The sequence below is a fragment of the Rattus norvegicus genome, chromosome 3, assembly GCF_036323735.1.
Source record: "Rattus norvegicus strain BN/NHsdMcwi chromosome 3, GRCr8, whole genome shotgun sequence".
In the NCBI taxonomy this organism is placed as follows: Eukaryota; Metazoa; Chordata; class Mammalia; order Rodentia; family Muridae; genus Rattus; species Rattus norvegicus.
In genome coordinates this window covers 143,924,980-143,949,461 of record NC_086021.1, presented here as the reverse complement: position 1 = coordinate 143,949,461, position 24,482 = coordinate 143,924,980, and the positions used below count along the sequence as shown (strand labels likewise).

The 24,482-nt window shown below is 40.3% G+C and overlaps 1 protein-coding gene across 4 annotated transcripts in view; it reads left to right on the top strand.

The window, feature by feature from the left end:
- The window catches only part of Pak5 (p21 (RAC1) activated kinase 5), a 308,271-nt gene that overhangs the window by 207,213 nt on the left and 76,576 nt on the right, over positions 1 to 24,482 (top strand). For all 4 annotated transcript variants that reach the window (XM_017591756.3, XM_039105018.2, XM_017591757.3 and 1 more), the window contains one exon: positions 2,485 to 2,699. In XM_017591756.3, the coding sequence (XP_017447245.1) occupies positions 2,496 to 2,699 (204 nt within the window). In that variant the 5' untranslated portion in view covers positions 2,485 to 2,495. The remainder of the gene's footprint in view (positions 1 to 2,484; positions 2,700 to 24,482) is intronic.

Sequence of the window (24,482 nt, the reverse complement as noted above, 5' to 3'; positions counted from 1 at the left end):
CTGCCTCCTTCTCTTTCTCGTTCTGGCTCCCTCTCCTCTTTCCAAAACTTTCCCCCCACCCATCCTTCCTTCTCCTCCAATGACAGGCCTTGTTCTATCCTGTACTTGCCTTCCTGCACAAAGACATCAACCTATACAAACACCTGAAAAAAACACTTGGGAGGAGGAAAGGTTTATTATGACTTACAGGTTCAGGGGATTCAGTCCATGGTTACTAAGTCTCATCACATTTAGCCGAGAATGAAAAGAAACATGACAAGGAACACAACTTCTCCCTGTGGTCCATGAAACAAAGGCCAGAGTTAGAGTCAAAATATGCCCATCAAAGAGTTGCATGCCCTAACATGTCCCACCTCCAAACTGCCCTGTTCAGTACCTAGATGAGCTAATCGTCTCCCAATAGTACCATCCTCTGGGAACCAAACTTTCAACACTCGAGCCTTTGGGGACATTTCAGAGCCAAGCCTGTACAGATGAGAGGCAGTTGGGACTATGAATGATCAGATGTCTGTAACAGAATGTTTACATAGACAGAGAATGAGGAAGGCACTTGAGAGAGTTGGAAAGCAGAAGACAGATGGCCTGAAAAGTAGCAATATAGGATGAAAAGAAGGACGGGGATTTGATTGAAGAGAAATAGAATATGGTAGAAGAAGAAAGTAAGAGATGTTAATATCCACGAAGCTCTGGCAACGTGAACAATAGTCACTAAAATTATCTGAGTTAGTGTTTGAACCCTGCAGCATTCAAGCAAGCAACATCTGCAATAAGTCAATCAAACAAACAACTGAGACAAAGCAGAAAAAGAGTAGTTAGTGTGGCCACATTAGGACCAGGGACTATGAGATTCAGTGACCCCCCAGCTCTGTCTTTCAGTATTAGTATAACATTTAGGTTTCAACTGAGGACAAGAATTCTGTCAAGATAACAGTTCCAGGCCAAGGTGTGGTGCTGCCTCTCAGAATCGTCTGTGCCAAGATCCAGTTCCTCCTGCAAAAGCACTCTCAGCACTGTGTGAGATCCTCTTCTGTGAGACAAATTCCCCTCTGGTCAGCACCAGGCTTCAGCCTTTTTTTTCTCCCAGCATAGGATTTCTGGGGCACAAATACCTCTTTAGAATATCTTCAATCCTGCTGGAATCCTCCTAATGAAGAAAGCAAAATGTCTAAGCCTCAAAATAATCTTCCCACCTTTTTACAAGTCCCAAAACAGGATGTAGAAGGATTCCCAAAGTGACCTTGTTTATCTTAATCACTGGTGAGTACCTCTGGTCAAATAAAGCACATACCCAAAATACATGTAATCGTGTGACAACCAATGTTGAAAACCAAGTTACATGATGTAGAGGGCTGCAATAACATTCGCCACCACTAGATGGCGCTGGCTTCCACTGCGCCCCATGTGGAAGGCCAGGATAGCCTCCGCCATTACAAGATGGCGCCAGCCTTCGCCGCGCCAGCCGGCTCCCTTTCAGGAAGTTAACTGTGCGCATGTGCAAGAGTGCCTTCGTGCCAGGTCTTTGCCCACTCCGGGGCGTGCCTTATGAGATCATGGGTAAACAACCAATCAGGTGTGGATGTGCCGCACTAGGGTGTTTATAAGCGCGCCATGTTGGTGCGGTGGCCCTTCCTCTTCTAAGATTAATAAAGTTGGTCACAGTAAGGATTTCTATGTACCCGCGTGCTTCCTGCCGGCGGGAAGTCGCGCGCGGGACAACATGACAAGTTCTCAGAACCATAAAACACAGCTTCGCCATTTCCTGTAGCTAACACTTACAGGACCTACTTTGTTCTGGTGGTTTTCTGGGTATTTGATAAGTATTTAGTTCTACATATCTTAATTGCTTTATTTGCTGAGTAATTATTAGCTTTTTTTTCCTACTGATATATGTGTTATTTTTTCACATATGTATTCTAGATTTTAAGTGCATACCAAACCTTGATGTGCTTCTCTTTGGGAATTGGTCAGCTTTTGCTTCAGTAATGTTCCTTGATAACTCTGAAATCTAACCCTGCCTGTGTTACATCCACACAACAACCAGCTGTGTCTGACTCAGCTGGGATTGTCTGGTCTTGACTTCAGAATAGGCTTTGCATCTGCTTCATACATCTCTTCTTCTAAAACTGAGGATGAAAATGAAGTTTAATCTACCTAAGAAATCTTCATGGCAAGTACATTGGTGTGAGAGCTCCAAACACCCCTACTCTAGACTGGCTTATTGTCCAGATGACTGGTCAGTGTGGGTCACATGAAACAAATTCAGTATCAATGGGACAAGCAGCCGTGTTCCACTGAGATCATTCAAGACAAGGACAAAGATTTAGAAAGAAATGATTTAATCTATACACTTGAAAACCAAACTTCTAAATTTTCCAACTAGTATTGTGGAAAATAACAAAAAAAAAGTGTAACTAAATTATTTAAAAGAAATGCATCTCCTTGCAGCAAGCTATAAGCTACCTATTTTCTCTTTGTATTTCCCAGGTTTTTACATCATGTTTGGGAAGAAAAAGAAAAAGATCGAAATATCCGGCCCATCTAACTTTGAACACAGGGTTCATACTGGGTTTGATCCACAAGAGCAGAAGTTTACTGGCCTTCCCCAGCAGTGGCACAGCCTGTTAGCAGACACAGCCAACAGGCCCAAGCCTATGGTGGATCCATCATGCATCACACCCATACAACTGGCTCCCATGAAGGTATGGAAAGGTTCTGTCTTTGAGTCAACTTCAGGCCATGATCTGATTTGACCTAATGTGCCATCTTGATAAACTATGTAACCTTTGAAAAATGTCCTTATATTAGCCACAGTTAATCTTCATTTGGCAGCACATAGAAAGGAAATTTAACCTTCAAATACTGGTTATCGAAATATTCAAGTGTAAAATTAAGCTACAAAATGAACTTTTTTTCTGTTAATAATCTTCACTTCCTCTGATAGTAGCAGCAATAGCTTCTAATCAAATATTTTATTGGATATATTTTTGATGCCTTATTTTGTTTTCAAAATATTTATACATAATTTAATATAAGATGTAATAATAGATTTTAATAGCAATAAATTTTATTTATAGGTGTATAAAATACTAACATGTATGTATAGATAAAGTATGGATTGTATAGTAAATATGTGTATATTCACTTTTATTTTCCTTGTCTAAAAGAGAACTATCTCAAATATTAGCAAATAATTTCAGTATTTGAATAGGCTATAATTTACCCACTCACTGCTGCCCTCCTGGTCACCCCCTCCCATAATCCATCCCCTATCCCCATCCCCACTCCCCATCCTCCAACCCCCATCCTCCACCCCCTATCCCCCATCCTCTTCTCCTCTGAGCAGATGGGAGCCCCACTGGATAGCCACCCATTCTGGCACTTCAAGTCTGTGCAAGGTTAGTTGTGCAGTCTTTGTATGTCAGTGCTTCTCAAGATATATCACAGATCAGAATCACCTAACAGACTTTGATTAAACAGATGTTTAATTTAGGGTTTCTATTTCTGTAAAGAGACACCATGGCCATAGTAAGTCTTCTAAAGGAAAGCATTTAATTGGGGCTGGCTCACAGTTCTGAGGTTTAGTCCCTTGTCTTCATGGCAGGCAGGAAGCATGACAAGATGCAGGCAGACTTGGTGCTGGAGAGAGTCCTACATCTGCATCCCCAGGCATCAGGAAGAGGCAGTGACCTACTAGACCTAGTTTGAACTTTCGGATCCTCAAAGCCTGCCCACTAGTGACATGCTTCCTTCAACAAGGCCACACCTCCTAATAGTGCCTCTCCCTATGTGCCCATGGGGGCCATTTTATACAAACCACCCCAACACAGATGGGAAGCACTACCTCTGTTTCTGATTCAGTAGAAATGGGTTAGGGATTCCACATGTTCATTTCTAGCTGATGTCCTGTTAGTGCTAAGGCTTGTGGTCTGAAGACAGACTGAGAACATTGACAAAAGTAGTTCTCAAGACTCTTATTTACGTAGAAGAAAACATTAGTGTGATTCTACACTGCTAAAAAATGTTCAAGTTACTGGAATTTTTATCAGAATCGTAGATTTATGTTACAAGTCGATTTTCTTGTTCCCCACCCTCAAAAATATAGACCGACTGAAATCATCTCAATAGTCAGAGGAAGGAATAATTGTAAACATTTGGCAAGAGTGGGAAACGCTGACCAGTGATGTAGTCTGTGCTTAGCATGTGTGACACCCTGGGTTCTATTTCTAACATCTCTTCTCCCCACACCAAAACTGCTTTTTTTTTCTACCTAACTTGTCTGTTCATAAGAATATCTTAAGCAATATTACCCAGTTGTTCCTGAATTAGGTGTATTCTATGTAAAGGAAAGGTTGAATGGTTACTGAGTCTCAACCTTAGTCCTAAGGGGCTCAGTATAACCCTCTCCCCTCTCAGCATCACATGGGAGATTCTGATTCAATGTTTCTGGAGTCCCCAATGGTTTGCATTTATAACAAACTGATGCCCTGTTGAACAATGGGAATGTCCTGTAAGTACCAATATTCCTGATGAACAACACAGTGGTGTGTGCCTGTAATCCTAGCACTTGGAAGACAGAAGGAAGAGGAATGGAGTTTCAGGCCAGCCTGGGCTACATAGCAATCAATACACTGCCTCAAAATTCAGTGGAAAAGCATTGTTGTCACTGGGTTAAAGCAAGTGCTGCATGTTCGTTCTTTCCCTTTGTTACAGCCTAGAATCCATTCTAAGTGATGCAACAAAACACAGAAAGATAGATAGGGTTAGGTCGTCACGGCTTCTACCTCACATGAGCAATCAGCATAGCCTAATGCTTCCTTCTGAATTCTTTTTAATTATTAATTAGGATTATAGCAATTATTTTAAATATTTTGGTGTATTTAAATTTTACTGAAATGCCATACAGTATAACTATTCTTCAAGTTTTTTACTTAAAATTGAGATAAAAATTCTGATTCATACAGAGGACTTGAGTTTAGTTTAAACTGTGACTTTTTATAACTTACCCATTTTACTAGAGTAGGATACTATAAAATCTGTGCTATACCAGATTACAATACCTGGTTCTTGCAGTACAGTCTGGAACTCTTAGGTACCTGAGATTCTTTGAGTCTACAAGATCAGATTCTTTTCATAGTACTTGAGAGTCATTTGGCATTTTCTTTATGTACTGAGGACGCATCAGGCTTTTCCAGAAAGGGACATATGTCATACTATCATGGTTTATGCCTAAAGTGTCATAAACTCTAGACTCCTATGTTTTAAAAGCTTCTTATTTATAATATAGTATATGCTATATAGTTTTTAATTCTTATATAAACTTAAGTCTTTTGGATCCTGAATAAATTTGGAGGGTCTAAAACCAAAAATTTCAAGCATAAACATTTCTGTCTCATATCAAATGTAACAATCTGTGATTTCTGTGGTTTGATCCTCACACGGAACTCCATTTATTCTCTTTTTAATTGTCCAATATGAAAAGAGAATTTTGTCTTCTCTAGTAGAGTGTTAATGTTCAAGTCCCAAGAGATTACTGAATATAATATCCTATCATTCTATAATTTAATACAATTTATTCAACCAAACAGTTTGGAGTCACATAATGCTTATATCTTTTATCTAACATAGCCTTTAAAGCATTCTCTTTTTGAGAATTTGTTTATTATTTATTTATGTGTCTGTGTGAGAAGGTATATGCATATATGCACACATGTATGTGGGTGCCCTTGGAGGTTAGAATGGTGTCATTTTCTCTAGAGGTAAAGGTACAAGCAGTTGTAAAACACCCAACATGAGTGCTAGGAACAAAATTCAGGTCCTCTAAAAGAGTAACAAGTCTCCTAACTTCTGAGTCATCTCCCTAGCCCCTAACCTTCAATGGCTCCGTTAATATACATCTGTCTAACTTATAATTTCAAAGATGTCGTATGTGTGTTAATTCTTTGGTAATCCACTACACTGTATTTTTATCACATTTGCCCCCTCCATCCTAGATCCATTCTCCCTCCATGCCCACCCAACTTGGTCTTTTTCTTTTCTTTTTTTAAAGTCATGGAATTTAATTAGTGCTGCCCAAATATTCTTGATTTAGGGCCTGTTCTGAAGTTTGATTGACCTATCAAGGGTCATACCCTTAAAGAAAATACTCTCTCTCTCTCTCTCTCTCTCTCTCTCTCTCTCTCTCTCCCCTCCCCGTGTGTGTGTGTGTGTGTGTGTGTGTGTGTGTGTGTGTGTGCGCGCGCGCGCGCGCTAACAGCTATTAATTGCCAATATCTCCTCAGTTAGGGATGGTATTCCTTCTTGACGAAATTCCATCTGCCATGATCTTGCTAAAGTCACAGTGACTGTAAGTTCTTATGTGCAACTGCCCTATTTTAAACAGAAAACACTGTTCCCTTTAGCCATTTGCTGTACCTTTCACGGATATATAGAGTGATATAGATGTCCCATTTAGGGCACAGAATTTCACAGTCTGTTATCTACACATTTACCAGTTGAAGGTCTCTATAATAACTGCTATCTGCTTCAAGAAGAAGCTTTTTTATGGAGAAGTGACATATTTGCTATTTCATGTGTGTAGTGGTAAGTTGTTGACTGTTCTTCAAAGCTTTCTTTCTTCATTAATTTATTTGGTTACTTTACAACATGATCACAGCTCCCCTCCCTCCTTTCCTTTCAGCCCCTCCCTCCCTCCCCTCCCCTCTTCCCTTCCATCACCCTCTCCACTTGCTGTGTACCAACTCACACTGGCACATCAAGAAACATCAAGACTGGGGCTGGGGATTTAGCTCAGTGGTAGAGCGCTTACCTAGGAAGCGCAAGGCCCTGGGTTCGGTCCCCAGCTCCGAAAAAAAAAGAACCAAAAAAAAAAAAAAAAAAGAAACATCAAGACTAAAAGCATTCTCTCCCACTGAGGCCGGACAAGGCAGCCCAGCTAGGGGAAAAACAGGACTTCCAGAGGAGGGAGAGAAACACCAACCCAGCCACAAAACCTTCCACCAAAATTTGCCTACAAGATATACAGGGATGAAGCTGGAGCAGAAATTAGTGAAATGGCAAACCAATGACTGGTCTAATTTGAGACTCATTCCGTGGGAAAGAGCCAACCCTTGACATTATTAATGATACTTCGCTGTTTGCAGACAGGAACCTACTATAACTGAACCACCAACCACAGAGCATACATGGTCTGGACCTAGGTTCCATATATATAGCAGATGTGCAGTTTTGTCCTCATGTGGATCCCTTAATAATTGGAGAGGGAAATGCCTTTGACGCAAATTCTGTTGCCTGTCTGGATCCCTTTCCCCTAGCTGTGTTAACAGCCTTCTCTTTATTTTGTGGAGGCTGAGGGTTGCGGTTAATGCCAAAGCCAAGTTGGTTCTTCTGGGTCGTCTTCAGCTCTGCAATTGTCAGTGTTTCATAACATTCCAAAGTTGGGTTTCTGTGTCGTCCCTTTTTATCCTCTACCTCTGACCACTACATTAAAAATAACCTGGGGCTGGGGATTTGGCTCAGTGGTAGAGCGCTTACCTAGGAAGCGCAAGGCCCTGGGTTCGGTCCCCAGCTCCGAAAAAAAGAACCAAAAAAAAAAAGAAAGTTAAAAAAAATCGCTCCTGAGAGACACAGCCAGAATACAGCAAATACAGAGGCGAATGCAAGCAGCAAACCACTGAACTGAGAATAGGACCCCCGTTGAAGGAATCAGAGAAAGAACTGGAAGAGCTTGAAGGGGCTCGAGACCCCTTATGAACAACAATGCCAAGCAACCAGAGCTTCCAGGGACTAAGCCACTACCTAAAGACTATACATGGACTGACCCTGGACTCTGACCCCATAGGTAGCAATGAATATCCTAGTAAGAGCACCAGTGGAAGGGGAAGCCCTGGGTCCTGCTAAGACTGAACCCCCAGTGAACTAGACTGTTGGGGGGAGGGCGGCAATGGGGGGAGGGTTGGGAGGGGAACACCCATAAGGAAGGGGAGGGGGGAGGGGGATGTTTGCCCGGAAACCAAAGAATTATTATTAAGTATTAAATAAATTAAAAAAAAAACCTTTAGAAGACAAAACAGGTAAATGAAGAGAAGAGAATTTCAGGTCTGTTCCATTCTGGGTGACCGCTCTTTGTCTCTCCTCTTGTTACAGTTAATGTGTCAGATGCTCCTCAAATAATGAACCCACCTCTCTTCCTTTGTAATTCTCTCTCTCCTTGTTCATGATTCATTATTGCACTCCTAGAGCCTAGATATTTTGAGCTTTGTCAGCTTACTCCCATTTCTATGAGATTATTTTCTTAAATGTTTTCAAATGCATGTTCCTAAACTATAGGACAGTTATATGTTTTCTAGCATTAGAGGGGCTATTTCTTTATATGTGCCCTCTAGTTTCTAAGAATATTCATTAAGAAATCAAACTGTAGCAGTTGTTTGTCACACTCTTCACTGAGTGAAACTGTGACAAGTAAGGAATGACCCAGGGAGACTCTTCTGACTTCCATGCCTGCTTCTTGCCCTAAACTATGGTCCTCACACTACATGTCAACATAGCTAAGTAACTGCTCTTCTCATTTTTTCAACCCTGATGTTCAAAGCCAATAGATTCAATCCGCTATAGCTTTCCTATTATCTACTTCATTATAGTTTTAGGTCTTCCTTGTTTATATCTTTCTCTACTATGATGCAATGTTGGACATAGAAACATCTATTTTAGCTCAGGAAACCCAAAGCCTTAATGTTTAACCAGCTGGACTGCATCTTTTCATTTATAAGTCTTCACATGGGTGGGTAAACATCATAGCTTATCTACCAATGAGCCCGGAGCAATCTTAAAAATGGGAAATATTTACATCCAGAAGGAAGAAGTGGTCCAGAGACACTGGATCAAAACCAAGTGTGGAGAGTATAAAGAGTAAATAGATCACCTACAGGAGTGGGGAAGACAGTGCTAGGGAGAACAGAAGGAGATAGTTTCAGATCCAGGGAAGCAGAGATTTGATAGTAGATAGTGCAGAGCATTTGAAACCTGCAGCTAAGAGTTTGGTGCCTTTCCAAATGAATTTGCAAATTGCCTTTTCAAATTCTATGAAGAATTGAGTTGGAATTTTGATGGGGATTACATTGAATCTGTAGATTGCTTTCAATACAATGGTCATTTTTACCATGCCAATCCATGAGCATGAGAGGTCTTTCCATCTTCTGAGATCTTCTTCAATTTCTTTCTTCAGAGACTTGAAGATGTTGTCATACAGATCTTTCACTTGCTTGGTTAGAGTCACACCAAGGTATTTTATATTATTTGTGACTATTGTGAAGAGTATTGTTTCCCTAATTTCTTTCTCAGCCTGATTATCCTTTGAGTAGAGGAAAGCTCCTGATTTGTTTGAGTTAATTTTATATCCAGCCACTTTGCTGAAGTTGTTTATCAGCTGTAGGAGTTCTCTGGTGGAATTTTTGTGGTCACTTAAGTATACTATCATATCTGCAAATAGTGAAATTTTGACTTCTTCCTTTCCGATTTGTATCCTGTTGACCTCTTTTTCTTGTCTGATTACTCTGACTAGGCCTTCAAGTACTATATTGAATAAGTAGGGAGAGAGTGGGCAGCCTTGTCTAGTCCCTGATTTTAGAGGGATTGCTACAAGTTTCTTTCCATTTACTGTGATGTTGGCTACTGGTTTGCTATATATTATTTTTACTGTGTTAAGGTATGGGCCTTGAATTCCTGATCTTTCCAAGATTTTTATCATGAAGGAGTGTTAAATTTTGTCAAATGCTTTCACAGCATCTATCGATATTCATGTGTTTTTTTCCTTGAGTTTGTTTATATAGTGGATTACTTTAATGGTTTTCCATATATTGAACCATCCTTGTGTCCCTGGGATGAAGCCTACTTGATCACAATGAATGATCGTTTTGATATCTTCTTGAATTTGGTTTGCAAGAATTTTATTGAATATTTTTGCATCAATGTTCATGAGGGAAATTGGTCTGAAGTTCACTTTCTTTGTAGGGTTTTTGTGTGGCTTAACTCTTCTCAACAATAAAAGAACATCTGGGGAAATCACCATCCCTGACCTCAAGCTGTATTACAGAGCAATTGTGATAAAAAACTACATGATATTAGTACAGAGACAGACAGATAGATCAATATGATAGAATTAAAGACCCAGAAATAAACCCACACATCTATGGTCACTTGATCTTTGACAAAGGAGCTAAAGCTATCCAATGGAAAAAAAGACAGCATTTTCAACAAATGGTGCTGGTTCAACTAGAGGTCAGGATGTAGAAGAAAGCAAACTGATTCATTCTTATCTCCTTGTACAAAGCTCAAATCCAAGTGGATCAAGGACTGCCACATAAAAGCATATACACTGAAACTAATAAAGTGGGGAAGAGCCTCAAACACATAGGTACAGGGGAAATTTTCCTGTACAGAACATCAATGGTTTATGCTCTAAGATCATGAATCAACAAATAGGACCTCATAAAACTTCAAAGCTTCCGTAAGGCAAAGGACACTACCAAATAGGACAAAATGGCAACCAACAAATTAGGAAAAGCTCTTTACCAATCTTGCATCCACTAGAGGGCTAACACCTAATTCATACAAAAAACTCTAGAGGTTAGACTCCAGAGAACCAAATAATCCTGTTACAAAATGAGGTACAGAGCTAAACAAAGATTTCTCAACTGAGGAATATCGAATGGTAGAGAAGCACCTAAAGAAATGTTCAACATCTTTACTGATCAGGGAATGCAAAGCAAAACAACCCTCAGATTCCACCTTATACCATTCAGAATGGCTAAGATCAAAAATTCAGGTGACAGTAGATGCTGGTGAGGATGTGAAGAAACAGGAATATTCCGCCATTGTTGGTAGGAGTACAAACTGGTACAACTACTCTAGAAATCAGTCTGGTGGTTCCTCAGAAAACTGAACATACTACTACCTGTGGACCCAGCTATACCACTCCTGGGCATACACCCAAAAGATGCTCCAACATATAGCAAGGATACATGTTCCACTATGTTTATAGCAGCCTTATTTAGAATATCCAGAAGCTAGAAAGAACCCAGATGTCCTTCAACAGAGGAATGGATACAGAAAATATGCTTCATTTACACAATGGAGAACTACTCAGCTATTAAAAACAATGACTTCATGACATTCTTAGGCAAATGGATGGAACTAGAAAATATCATCCTGAGTGAGGTAACCCAGTCACAAAAGAACACACATGGTATGCACTCACTGATAAATGGATACTAGCCCCAAACCTGGAATACCTAAGAAAAAATTCATGGATCATATGAAGACCAAGAAGAAGGACGACCAAAATGTGGATGCTTCATTCCTTCTTAGAAGCGAGAACAAAGTACTCACAGGAGGCAATACAAGGACAAAGAGTGTAGCAGGGACTGAAGAAAAGGTCATCCAGAGACTCTCCACCTGGGGATCCATCCCATTTGCAGCCACCAAACCCAGTCACTATTGCTGATGCCACAAGTGCTTGCTGACAGGAGCCAGATATGGATGTCTCCTGAGAGGCTCTGCCAAAGCCCTACTGATACAGATGAGGATGCTTGCAGCCAACCATCAGATTGTACAAGGGGACTCCAATGGAGGAATTAGAGAAAAGACTGAAGGACATGAAGGGGTTTGCAACCCCATAGGAAGAACAACAATATCAACCAACCAGGCCTCACAGTGCTCCCAGGGACTAAAGCAACAACCAATGAGTACACATGGAGGGACCCATAACTCCAGCCACATATGTAGCAGAGGATGGCACTGTCCAGATGAATAAGAAGAAAAGCCCATGGTCTTTTCCCCAATGTAGTGTAATGCCAATGAATTTAGGATGCAGTGGGTCAGTGGGAGTGGGAGCATCCTCAAAGAAGCAAGGGGAGCGGGGAGGGAGTAAGGAAGGGTAGGGGAAGTGGATAACATTTGAAATGTAAATACATGAGATATCCAAGAAAAATAAAATTTAAAAAAGGAAAAAAAATGAGTTTAGTGCCTAATACCCTACTTAGGTGAAAGCTTCAAGTCTTGCATCCAAAAATTGTACTTTAAGGAAATAAATTGATTCATTCAAAAGTCAGATCAAGCATAAAGATTACCTGTAATGTTGACGTAATATAGAATCTTGTAGGTTAGGCGTGGGAGTCATCATTGAAAGTTGTGAAAAGTTGAAATTCAGGAAGTTGCTCCAGCTATATGACTGCCAAAAGACTGCTGAGAATAAAACACAACACTTCTTCCAGAATGAACAGTGTACTTTTCATAAAGATAATTTCAGTGAAAAACAGAATTTAATTATAAAATGAATCTTGTCTGGAAATTTAACCATGTTTTAAAACTATTTGTAAAAATACTACTTCAAAAGAACTGCATCAGTGTGTTTCTATTTGATCAGAACCAGTGCTCCCACCAGGAAGACAGATGGTTCATCTTCTGTCAAAATCTCTCATATTCTACACTTTTAAAAGGACCAGTCAAGACAACAGGCAGGCTCTATCATTCTTTCCCATGCCTTTAATTTCCCAAATCTCCCCCATTGTAATTGAAAGCATGTCTTTCCAAACAACTCACCAGCAAAAGGACTGGGGAAACAAATTTCTTACATGCAGGAATTTAGGAATCTGGGTAAGATAGACTTCTTTTAACCTGGAGGAGAAGGCTATAAGCAAAGCCAAGGACTTTGTGGTCACGATCCCTTCATGTCTAGGAATTGCCAACAAGTTTTCCACTTTACAATAAAGCTAGGTTTTAAAGTATACACCCTATTGACATCTATCCTCTCCTGAATATCATGCCCCCCTCTTTCTTTTGTCCATTTTATCCATCTTCAGTCCTTGCAAGGCCTTCAGAAATATCATCTCAAGATTGATTCTTACTGATGATATGCCTTTTCTGTCATTATTAAATTAGTCTAATAATTTCTGGGCATTAGCCCACCGTAATGGGCAGATTGTCTACAGATCAGAAAAGATCTACTCTCTTATAGTAACCTTATGTAGACAAAAGAATGATTTCATAATTCCTAACAATGATTTTTTTGCATTCCTAAATTTATACAATTAGTTTTGAGCCATCTATAGAAAGGGCTGCAATTAGGGCTCTGTAACCCTTCGTGTGTCATGGGCTAATTGCACCAGAACAGAAAGCAGGCTTAGAACAAATTTACAATCAGGGAAAACATTCCTTCTGGGCTAGCTATGAAACTATTATCTAATACCTAAAAGTCATAAACTGGGAATGGACGATTTTTGGTAGGTACGAAGATGGAAGATCAAATATTGACTAGATCTCTCTATACAAGACTTCAAAACTAATGAGACACTAGGCAGACCATTTGCAAAATTGTGCAAACCTATAAGAATTATTGTTTTAAACTGTTAATGAGCTTGTGGAGCCAATGACAGATAATAAATATTTAATTAGATAATTAGTCTTAGTGGACACTCATGTAAACATTCCTGCTGAAACTTGTTTGATCTATGATGAACTTTTGGAGTGTAAGTACCCTTGGAAAACTATATGATCTATTCTCCTCAGAAAGTATGAATGCTAAGGGCAACAATAAGTGAGTGGCTTTTTCTTACTCACAAGGCTTCTTTCATTCAGAAATAAAAAGGTAGAAGCCTTTTCTATCCATGAACAATAAAGTGTGGACTCTATTTCTCATCCAGAATGAGTAAGTTTTTCTGCATTGGTGCTGCCTCAATGAAACCTGCTCTTGAGAGCTTTGGCTCCATCCACGCAATACATATATGCATTTGTAAGTATAGATGTGTCTTTGTAAGGATATAAGTTGATAAGACAGACAGTTGGACCCAATTAGAATATGTGTGTATATATATATATATGAATAAATGTGTATCTATACATATTTGTTTATGTAAAACTTTTTATTTCTGTGAGAATGATTTCTTTTTCTGGTTCACAAGAGTCAATAACTCCAAGTCCCTCTCTTGCCTGGCCATCTAGAGGCAAGGCTTCAGGGCAAGAAAGAGAGGAACTCTAACAATTAATCCTTTAATTCCCTGCTGCTGCTGCTGCTGCTGCTGCTGCTGCTGCTGCTGCTGCTGCTGCAGGAATTAATAACCAAATGCATAAATGTCTGTCTGTCTATACATATGTACATCAAAAAGTTACAAGAGTTCATAGTTTCTCACTTGGCATTCTTGCCAGCACCAGGTAATTAAGTTTTGTCAGTAGTACTGACCCCATAAATTGCCCATCGCTGTCACTGGCTTGTCTGCTATCAGCAGGACCCCAATCACCAACTCTCCCCACCCCACATTTACTGCTTTTACAGAGAGAGGGAACTTGCGGCAGGCAGGATCCTGCCAATTCATTCTTTCCCCCTTCCCTGTTTTCCTCTTCTTCGCTGAATTCTAAAAGTTAGAAAGTAAAGCCTAAGTTCAGTACCATATAAGTACTCATAAGAACTTGTAACTAGCATTTTTCTTTGCATCAGTACTCTGTAGTATCTTGTTTAAGCCACAGTAAAATTCCCCAAGTCTTTGTAACCAAATTCAAATGGCCTTATTGTTACTAGTTGATAAAAAACTGTCATTTTCAGAGTGACTCTACTCAGAGAAAGCATCACTGAGGGTGATTGTCCTACTTCCATGTTGAGAACATAGTAGGTTGACCAGTTATCTTCTGTAAGCCTTTTGGCAGTTTCATCGTGACATCAGTGTGACAATGATCATGTATAGATTATTGCACAACCATAGATCAGTGGGAGAATGTTGTAAAGTCTTTTTTATTCCACAACTATGGTATTTGGAAGGCAGCTTCCAGGTTCACAATTAAAACTGTAGCACTGAAAGATATCCCATGAAGAACAGTTACCATTTATCTCACCATGAGAATTTAGCATCTTCTGTCATCCTTGAGACCACAGAAAACATACACAAATGTGACATTCAATACAGTCATAGGATACACTTGGAAATTGTTTATGGCAAAGATAGTCAAGCCTACATCTGAACACTACCTGATTCAATCCAATGCCTTTCTCAGCATTTTGCCATGCAAGTCTTCAACTGAAACCCCAGAGAAGAAATGAAAGCTGACTACATCCCAACACAAAACGTGCATTCTTACAACACTTAAAGCTGATATCTTATTCAGCTCTGCTTCCAGGACAGAGGCTGATGTGGATGAAAAGCAGACTCCAGACCTACAGTGATCAGAAGCTTCATTGAACTATACTAGGGAACAGGCCTGACCAAAATGAAGAATACCATTGCCAAACACTAGATAATGTTTATAGAGCACAAAATGTTCAATATTTATTATTTATGGCATCCATGAAATGACTAATGAAGTATTGAGCCAGTAATGGCGGGGGGGGGCAGGGGGGAGAAACCTTGACTGAGTCCAAATCCACCCAATTTCTAACTTGAATTACATTCTGTATTCTATCCAGCTGCCTCCAGTTGCTCTACAGTCTTTCTTTCTTAACGGTTTTCTTCTATAAAGGGTTAATGACTAATTTGTGTGTATATCCCTCAGAATATTTGCTTTTCATAGGAAGATAATAAAAAAGAAAATTATAACCCCAACCATAGAACTTTATGTTGTAACCTCAGACAAGTGAGTGGCCTGATGGGATATTGTATCATGGGGAACTTTGTTTTGTATAACACAAGAAACATTGATTGTCCTGGAGAAGTTAGCAAAAAATGAGGTGTGGTGGGAAAGAATTAGAAATGCTAATGACCAAGCATGACCTTGTCACTGTAGGCTGTGAATGTAGATTCCACAGTTGCTCCACTGATATTATTCATTCTCTTGCCACAGTCTCAGAATGGGCCTTGAATTTAGGCTTGACCATGGGGTTTTCATAATCTGTGGCTTTGTGTGAACACGAGCATGTAATGGGCAGCTAAGATTTCCATTCTGCATCATCTTAAGAGAACTATTCCCTGGAGAACTCAGCAACTCCAGTCGAATAAGCACATTTGGTACACATCAGCTTGCATTACCTACATCCTTTCAAGCTGAAGCAGAGCCCTTCCAGCCTCACCCTCAATGTTTGACACTTGTATGAAGTATTTGTTATGTAGCTTTAGAAGACAATGGGGCTGCCTCATACATTGCCTCACTTCATTGTCAAATCATCCTTTCCAGTGGGTGAGGTTGAATCTGTCTTTTAGGTGAAGAAATCAAGATTTAGAGAAATATAGACTATGATCCAAGACTTGATAGCTCATGATTGTCAACCCAATGCCTGGAAGGATTATTCAACAGGATTGCCATGCATTCCAGGTTAGCCTAGAGTGTACGATAAGATTCTGCCTCAATATATATTTCAAGTTTTATATCTGGCAACAAAAAACAAAAACAACAAAAACAAAAGAACAAAAGAGATTCAAGTCCTAAAATCATGTGACTCTAAAACTCATTCCTGTAATCATCACACTCCCTAAGTTCTGATGGGAAGAGTCTCGAAAAAATTCTAAAAAGAAAGTACTACATAGTGTTCTAAGACAAGGTATCATGATTTCTCATAAGATAATAAAAAGCTATTGTAAGGTGTTACAAGTAAGGGATGCCTTTGACTCTATCATTTAGATGGTCTGGACTTAACCTATGAACTTCAACCTACCCAAGAGTCTAATAAGGACATCACTTTAATTACCATCTATCATCTCCTGTCTTGACAGCAGTAAGACTTAGCTTTCTACATGCATCATGTGCAGGGCTTTTTATGGGGCCATCCATTCATGCAATCCCCATCTCCTCAAGTGACTCAACAGATTATTTCAACAGAAAATGCTAATGAAAACATTTTCCAAGCAACAAATGAATAAGCATTCACGTACATGCTGCTGGCTCTCTACAGTGGCCTCCCTGCTCCCAGAACCAGCCATTCTTGAAGTTGCACCTCAAATTCCCCAATCCCAAGCTCTCACCTAATATAGAGCCAGAACAAGTTGAACTTGCCAATGCTGAGGATACATACTTAAGGTTCAATAGCTAGAAACTCCATATAAGCTGAAATATCAGGATAAACTAATTAGCCTCAACTCTTCCCTCCTGGCAATAGTGATATACTGAAAAAAAAATCCTTCTAAATCCAAATTTAAGAAGCTATCCCTTGGCCTAGTCACACTTGGAACCTGAGAGATCTAATTTTATCTCTTATTAAGCATCTTATGAAAATTGGGACACTAAGATAGCAACTATAGGCTGTTTGGGGAGAACTGTCAGATCCTCATTTTTATCAATTTGTCGTGGATTCTTAAATAATTCCCTACATTGTTGACTCTGTACTATTGACAAACTTTATTTCAAACATTTCCAAGCATCTCGCTGTTCAACTGATCAAGTGAGGCTACTGCTATTAAAAGGTTAATTTTTAAAAAAGGAAGGAAGAAAACTGTTCCTGCACAGAGCTGGTCTAAGTGTTTGCTACTAACCCAGTATCACAAATATAATTGAAACCTCTAATGGCTGGTACATCAGAGTTTTCGTTCTGAGCACTTGGACTCAACTCTTTCAGGCAGGAACTCTGCCTCTTCTTTTTATTAACACTCATTTTTTAATATGGTGGTAGTCTTTTCTTGGAAGATAATCCTGAACATGTTTAGAAGTATGTTTGCTTTACATAAGATTAGTAAAGTGTTCTAGAAGTCTTATTTTAAGGAAATACATAGAAACCTCAACAAATAGGTGGAAACACCTTCTCACTATTTTCTTATCAGCCAATTATTGGTCCACATATACAGTAAGCTTTCCAGGCCAGCTGGTTTGTATGCATGTCCTTGACAATTGTCCTTCCTTTTTAAAATATTTATTGTGTGTGCATGCCTTTATGTTCATGTGCTAGTATCCTCAGAAGCTAGAAGAGGCCATTGGTCCCTTAGAGTTGAAGTTACATGACATTGTGTACTTCCCAGGATGGGTCATTTGTGATAGCAATTCCCTTGCCCTGCTGTTTATTCCTGAGTTGTATTAGCTCTTGATACCTGTAGACCATGAATGTCTTTAGTAGGCTTCTGCCCTGTCTGTGTCGGCCATTCTTGGTCTTGAAGACAGAATTTAAACACTATTTGTTTCTCTTTCTTAGTCCTGCATTGAGATAGAATTCTAATTGGATTTACACCTCAGAAATAGTCTGATAAAGCAGACTTTAATTTCTGGTGTCACCCATCTGCTGTGGCTACCTGTTTCATCCCATCCCTGTCCCTACTCATGTTTTCAACACTCTTTCTCTGTGTCTTTGTGGAATGAGAATTGTGTTTGTAGCTTGTCTTACTCAAGATGTACCACAGAGTGCTAGACTTTGTATTAAACTATGCTACCTTTCAAATGGTCTGCCCAGAGACCTTGTTCAAATGCAGATATTTTAATTTAGTGAATCTGGGGAACCTTTATAATGAGCTCCCAGCTAGTGCCATCCTGATTATCTACAAACCACTCTTCACAGGGATGGTTTAACTTACCCCACAGGAAATGTAACTGGAGCAGGATTTGGGACAGTTAGAAAAGCTGGATAAGCCTGTGCTATACATGCCTTCCTCTGTGGGATGAAGGGAGTTCAGTGCCCTGAAGGTGAGCTAGCAGCATCTCTGGCTTTTACCTCCTCTCTCAGTTGTTAAATCAAAACTATGACAAGAAATTGCCAATATGCTGGGGAGGGTGGTGCAAAAATTACTCCTGTTTAAGAAACACTGGTAAGAATGTTATCATTAAGGAGTCCTTTAATATGCTTGGACTATGGTAGTCTATTGACTGACATGCTGCATGACATGGGGCAACTCTTGTCTCTGTGCCTCACTTTCTCTCTGTAGCTCCCAGGGACTAAACTACCAACCAAAGAGTGCTCATGGAAGGACACATGTATCAGAGGATGGCCATCAATGGGAGAAGAGGCCCTTGGTCCTGGGAAGGCTCGATGCCAGGGAATGCCAAGGCAGAGAGACAGGAGTGGGTGGTTGGGAGAGTAGCCTCATAAAAGCAGGGGGAGAGGGGATGAGATAGAGGGTTTCTGGAGGAGAAACCTGGAAATGGGATAACATTTGAAATGTAAATAAATAATATATCCGGTGGGAAAAAATGGGTACGATGATGACTGTGTTAGACCTTCATAGCTGCACTGTGAAAATGAAATGATAACATAATCCTTGTATTCTTAGAACTACATGCATATCAGTCCCTAGACACCAACAAACAATAGCAAATATGATTGAAAAAGAAAGAGGTGGAGGAAGAGGAGGAGGAGGAGGAGGAGGAAGGGGAAGAGGAAGAGGAAGAGGTTGAGAAGGAAGAGGAGGAGGAGGAAGAGTAGGAGGTGGAGAAGGAAGAGAAGGAGGAGGAGGAGGGGTGGAATCTGTCTTAACCATGTCCATGACAATCATCACAAACTTGAAGACTGAGAAGTCTGTAGTTCCTTTCTTCATCACTGTGACAAAAGACCTGGTTAAGGGCAACTTAAGAGAGAAAGAGTCTGGAAGAATGTGGTTCATGTGGCAAGAGGCATGACAGTGGGAGTGGTTTGAGAAGGCCATGACATTGGGAGTGGGTTGGTCTCAGGGAAAAGCAAAGGGAAATGCTAATGCTTAAGCACTGCTCTCCCAGTTTTTCCTGAGACTCTGCATGGGATCCCAGGCTAAAAGATGATCCAATCCACTTTTAGAGTGTGACTTCCTCCCCCCTTAAATCTCTCATGACACCCTCGTGGCTATGGCCAGTAATATGCTTCACTAATGCCTTAGACCTTTCTTCACCCAATCAAACTGACCACTGAAATTCAGCATCTTGAAGGCTAACTGCCTTAGCACAGTCTCCGTAAGTTCAGAGTCTAAGTGTGGCTATGGGGCTTCTCTGCTCAGTGTCTCACAATGTTGTAAACCTCGATACAGACAGGCTGCATTCACATCTGGAGGCTTAATGGGCCGAACCCATTTCTAAGCACATTGAGGTTGTCATTAGAATTATTTTCTAATTTTCTCTTCCATTTGCTTGTTAAGACCACCATGAGGATAAGAGCTAGTTGGTTTAAAGGAAGAGAGAGAGAACAAAATTATATGGTTAATAACCCATCTCCATTAAAGTATAATGCTAGGTAACTAGAGGAGTGGCAAAAAAGCACACCATGAAAGTAACAGCCTGTCATCTTTGTCATAGTAAATTTATGGCAAGTAAATTGTGGGCAAGTCTCGGGTGTTGCCCACAAAAACTATTAAGTCACCCAAAAATGGAAATCTTCATGGAAGGGTTGATGAAAGAGCAGCTCTCTGTGCCTCTCCTATGCAAAACACAATTATTCCAAGTCAATAATCCCAAAGTCTCAGCCTATCATTTCAAAGTCCAAATTCCCCATTAAATTGGAATTTGGTGCTGATGTGGTTTATGGAAGACAGCTGCTGGTTATGGTTCTCCATTGGTGGGCATGTGAGACTAGAGTTATCTGCCCCTAGCATTTCCCGATATACAATGGTAAAGCAAGAAGAGTTGATACGAACACTCTGACTCAATGTGAGAGAGTAACGTGAATGAAGAGCTTAGGGGGGACAGAAAGTTAGAAGGGTCCATTTGTCAATGTTCACCCTGAAGTCTTGCCAGGAATAATCAAAATTTCCTTGATTAAAATATAAGGCATGGAAATGCTCCTCTGTGACTCCAGCAGTACCCACTTAAATTTCCTTCCTCCTTTCTCCTCTAGCTTAGCAAATAATTGTCACCAAAGTAATTTTATCTACCTGCTTTACACTGGCCATCATATTTGGAACACCTGGGAGCCTGCTTTACTTCACACCCTCTGTCTCTTGTACATTGAGCTAACAGTCAATGTACAAAACTCTGTCAAAACTCTCTCTTAAGAGCTTCGGATGAAGAAGTGCAGACCGACAGGAGCCGGATGTAGATCGCTCCTGAGAGACACAGCCAGAATACAGCAAATATAGAGGCGAATGCCAGCAGCAAACCACTGAACTGAGAATAGGTCCCCTATTGAAGGAATCAGAGAAAGAACTGGAAGAGCTTGAAGGGGCTCAAGACCCCAAAAGTACAACAATGCCAAGCAACCAGAGCTTCCAGGGACTAAGCCACTACCTAAAGACTATACATGGACTGACCCTGGACTCTGACCCCATAGGTAGCAATGAATATCCTAGTAAGAGCACCAGTGGAAGGGGAAGCCCTGGGTCCTGCTAAGACTGAACCCCCAGTGAACTAGTCTATGGGGGGAGGGCGGCAATGGGGGGAGGGTTGGGAAGGGAACACCCATAAGGAAGGGGAGGGGGGAGGGGGATGTTTGCCCGGAAACCGGGAAAGGGAATAACACTCGAAATGTATATAAGAAATACTCAAGTTAATAAAAAAAATAAAAAAAAAGAACACACAACCCAATTAAAAAAAAAAAAAGAGCTTCGGAGACTTTATGGACCCCACTGTGGCTCAATCCATTAATCAAAAGTCATATCCATAGATTTTCCAAAGATGTCCCTCCTGTGCTTCTACGTGCTGCCTACTCTGCCTGACAAGTCTCTGGTTTGCCACTGTTTGGGACACAGTCTTGAAAGGGCTTCTTGTCTGATCTTCGTATGAGTCGAACATGAATTGAACAGTTATGCATTCAGTCTTTCCTCTGGGGTGTGTTGTCCTAAGAGTGAATCTCCCAGTTTTAGCATCTTGGCAGTCAATTGGAGAGCATCAGAATGTTTGAGGCCATTGGATTCTGATACCCTTCTAAATTTTTATTTAAAAAAAATAAAAAATAAATAAAAAACCTTCCTTCAGTGTATGTATCCTCTAGCACAAAGAAGAAATCAGTGGGTCCTTCAACATTTTCTTTAAAATCCCTTTAATAACACTACTGCTGCATTTATCTCATACAACCTCTGCCTTCCACAGAACTTCAGGAAACAGTTTCCCTAAACATTACAAAACAGAAGTACTCGTTCCAGCAATGTGCTTCCAAGCCCCCATCAAGAGCATCCTCAAAGTCCGATTTCAGTCTATTTCAGGTAATTTAGGGTTTCTCTATCATGTTCCTCAAAATTTCTCCATGTTTCTTCCACTGTCTGGTTACAATCTTTGACACATTATTAGATTAAACTATGTCTTTCTTCAAAAGGGAAAAAAATTGCCTGGTGGTTCACAACTATGGTCCCAGTAGGATTGCTGTGAGTTTGAAACAACCATGGAAATCATCGGAGGTGTCTGCCTCCTCCATATGATATGGTGGATAGGCCACATTAGGATCCGGTGGTTCATAAGGGAAAAAACAGTAATGAAAAAGACAAAGAAGGAAGGGAGGTGAGCAGGGAGGGAGGTAGGAGGGAGGAAAGCAGGCAGGCAGGGAAATGTCATTGAGTGCAAAGCTGGAATTTTTTGATGCTGTTTCTAGCCTTAGTTATTAGGCCTATTTCTAGCCCCACCTGGCAGCTCCAGACACTAATTAGCCCAATTAGCTGGTCACACCTGCAGCCTCAATGGCTATGGTCTCCAAATCCTATGATCTTCATAGTTTTGTCAGTGGTTTGGTTTTATGAACAAAGAGACTAACACAGGAAACTGCTTTTTTCAAAAAAAATTATCAGTGATTCTTCACATTTTCAAGTTACCAATTAGGAACAAAGACAAAGAATTGGAAGGTCTTACAAATTAACAACAACAATAACAACAACAGCAGCTAGACAGAAATTTTAAAAATTAGAGAGCTGGGGTAGGGGGAGGAATAAAGACAAGTCAAACAATTCCAGATTTTTAAAAAGTGTGACTGTATAAGTTCCTACAAAATCCTGGGCTCAGCGTTGTCCTCTGCCCCACTGAATAGCATGAGTCAGCAAGGGAAGATACTATTGCCTGCATCATGGATGGAAAGCTGGTTTTATAAGCCGAAGGAAGTTCAGTGGCAGTACCTCAGTTGAGGGGTCCTTGGTAGATGATTATTTTCCCAAACTTAGACTAGATCCACCCACCTGGTCAGGTGAGTAGGGGAATAAAACCAAAAGGTTGGGAAAGGTGTGGAGTACATAATCACCATTTCAGTCATGCTGCTTGGCACTCAACAAATACAGCCAGTAGTTGTGACCCTTGCTAAGATATGCCTTGGGGCATGCCAATGATAGAGATTGATAACTAGCAGAAGATAATATTTTTATAAGATTGGACAAAAGTTAAATTTCCTGACACACTTTTCCCATGTTTTGCTTATTTCTATAGCAAAAACAAAACACAAAGCAAATAAACAAAAAAGAAACAAAACAAAAACAAAAACAAAAACCACTTCTATTTCTGCCAAATTCCAAGAGAGGGATGTTCGAGTCTTTCTTGAAACATTTTGTTCTCTGAGTCTGAGCCTTTTGTGCAGCACTGGGACTTGTTCTGACCAGCTGCCATCATGGCATCATTTAGACTGGAATTCCTGAGGCACAAAGCACATGCACTATTCTAATCAGCTTGGGCTGACTCATCTCACACGCTTGCCGTGCTTCATGCTATCTCTGATATCTGCAGGTCTTTTTCAAATTTCAAATGTGTAACACTATCTATGAGATCCCTCATTCTGTAGATGAACAATTCAAAATTTTCACCAACTGTTCACCTCTTTTGAAAGAATTCTTGCCTTTGTATTCTTGCACTGCCCCATGCATTTAACTGTAGATGTCCCCTGCTCTAATATGTCTATCTCCCACGCTGGTTTCTTTTTGTCCCTTTAGGGTTGTCTAAAGCCACATTCGTCCTTCTGATCAAGACTTGAGCTCAGCCTATAAGCAGCATATGGTTGTTTGTAATGCCACTTTGTTTTTGCTTAACCTGTCATTTATTGTAAGAATCCAGTACATTTATAGTTGGTATCATGACTCAGCTACTTGATTTTACATCTTCTACATTACTTAATTGCTCGTGTGGTTATATCCCCTTCTGCTTCCCTCTCTCGATGGCTTGACCAGCTGTTTGTCACATCCGTCCTTTCCTGTTAGCTTCACGGTCAGTTCTCCGATCCATCCTCTCCTTCCCTGCCCTTTTTACTAGGTACCCCATTCCTTGTTTATACTTTATAAACAAACTCCCAATTCCCCAAATAATATACTCTGTATCCTCCACTAAACACTGTATTTTCTCCCTATTCCCAGTCCAATAAGATGAGACAATCTTTAAGCATTCCAGCCATCCCTACTCTTCCCCTTGCCCACCCTGTAGTTAAGACTTTGGAAACATTTCTAAGATTCTAACACCTCCATCTCCTTGTTTAGAGAAGATCATTGTATAGCAATCCCACTAAACTAGCATTATAAGGTATGCACTCCATCTCAAGAATGATTATACTAGACCGAGAGATTGAGAGAGACAGACAGAGAAAGGAATATGCAGCAGGTTGCATACCAGGCATTCTCCCTAGAGGTCATTCTTCTTCCTTTGATTTATCTCATTCTTAAGTCTAGATCAGTGTTGCCCAACACAACCTATCTTTGCTGTCCAATGAGCAACTCTTAGACACTTAGAACTCT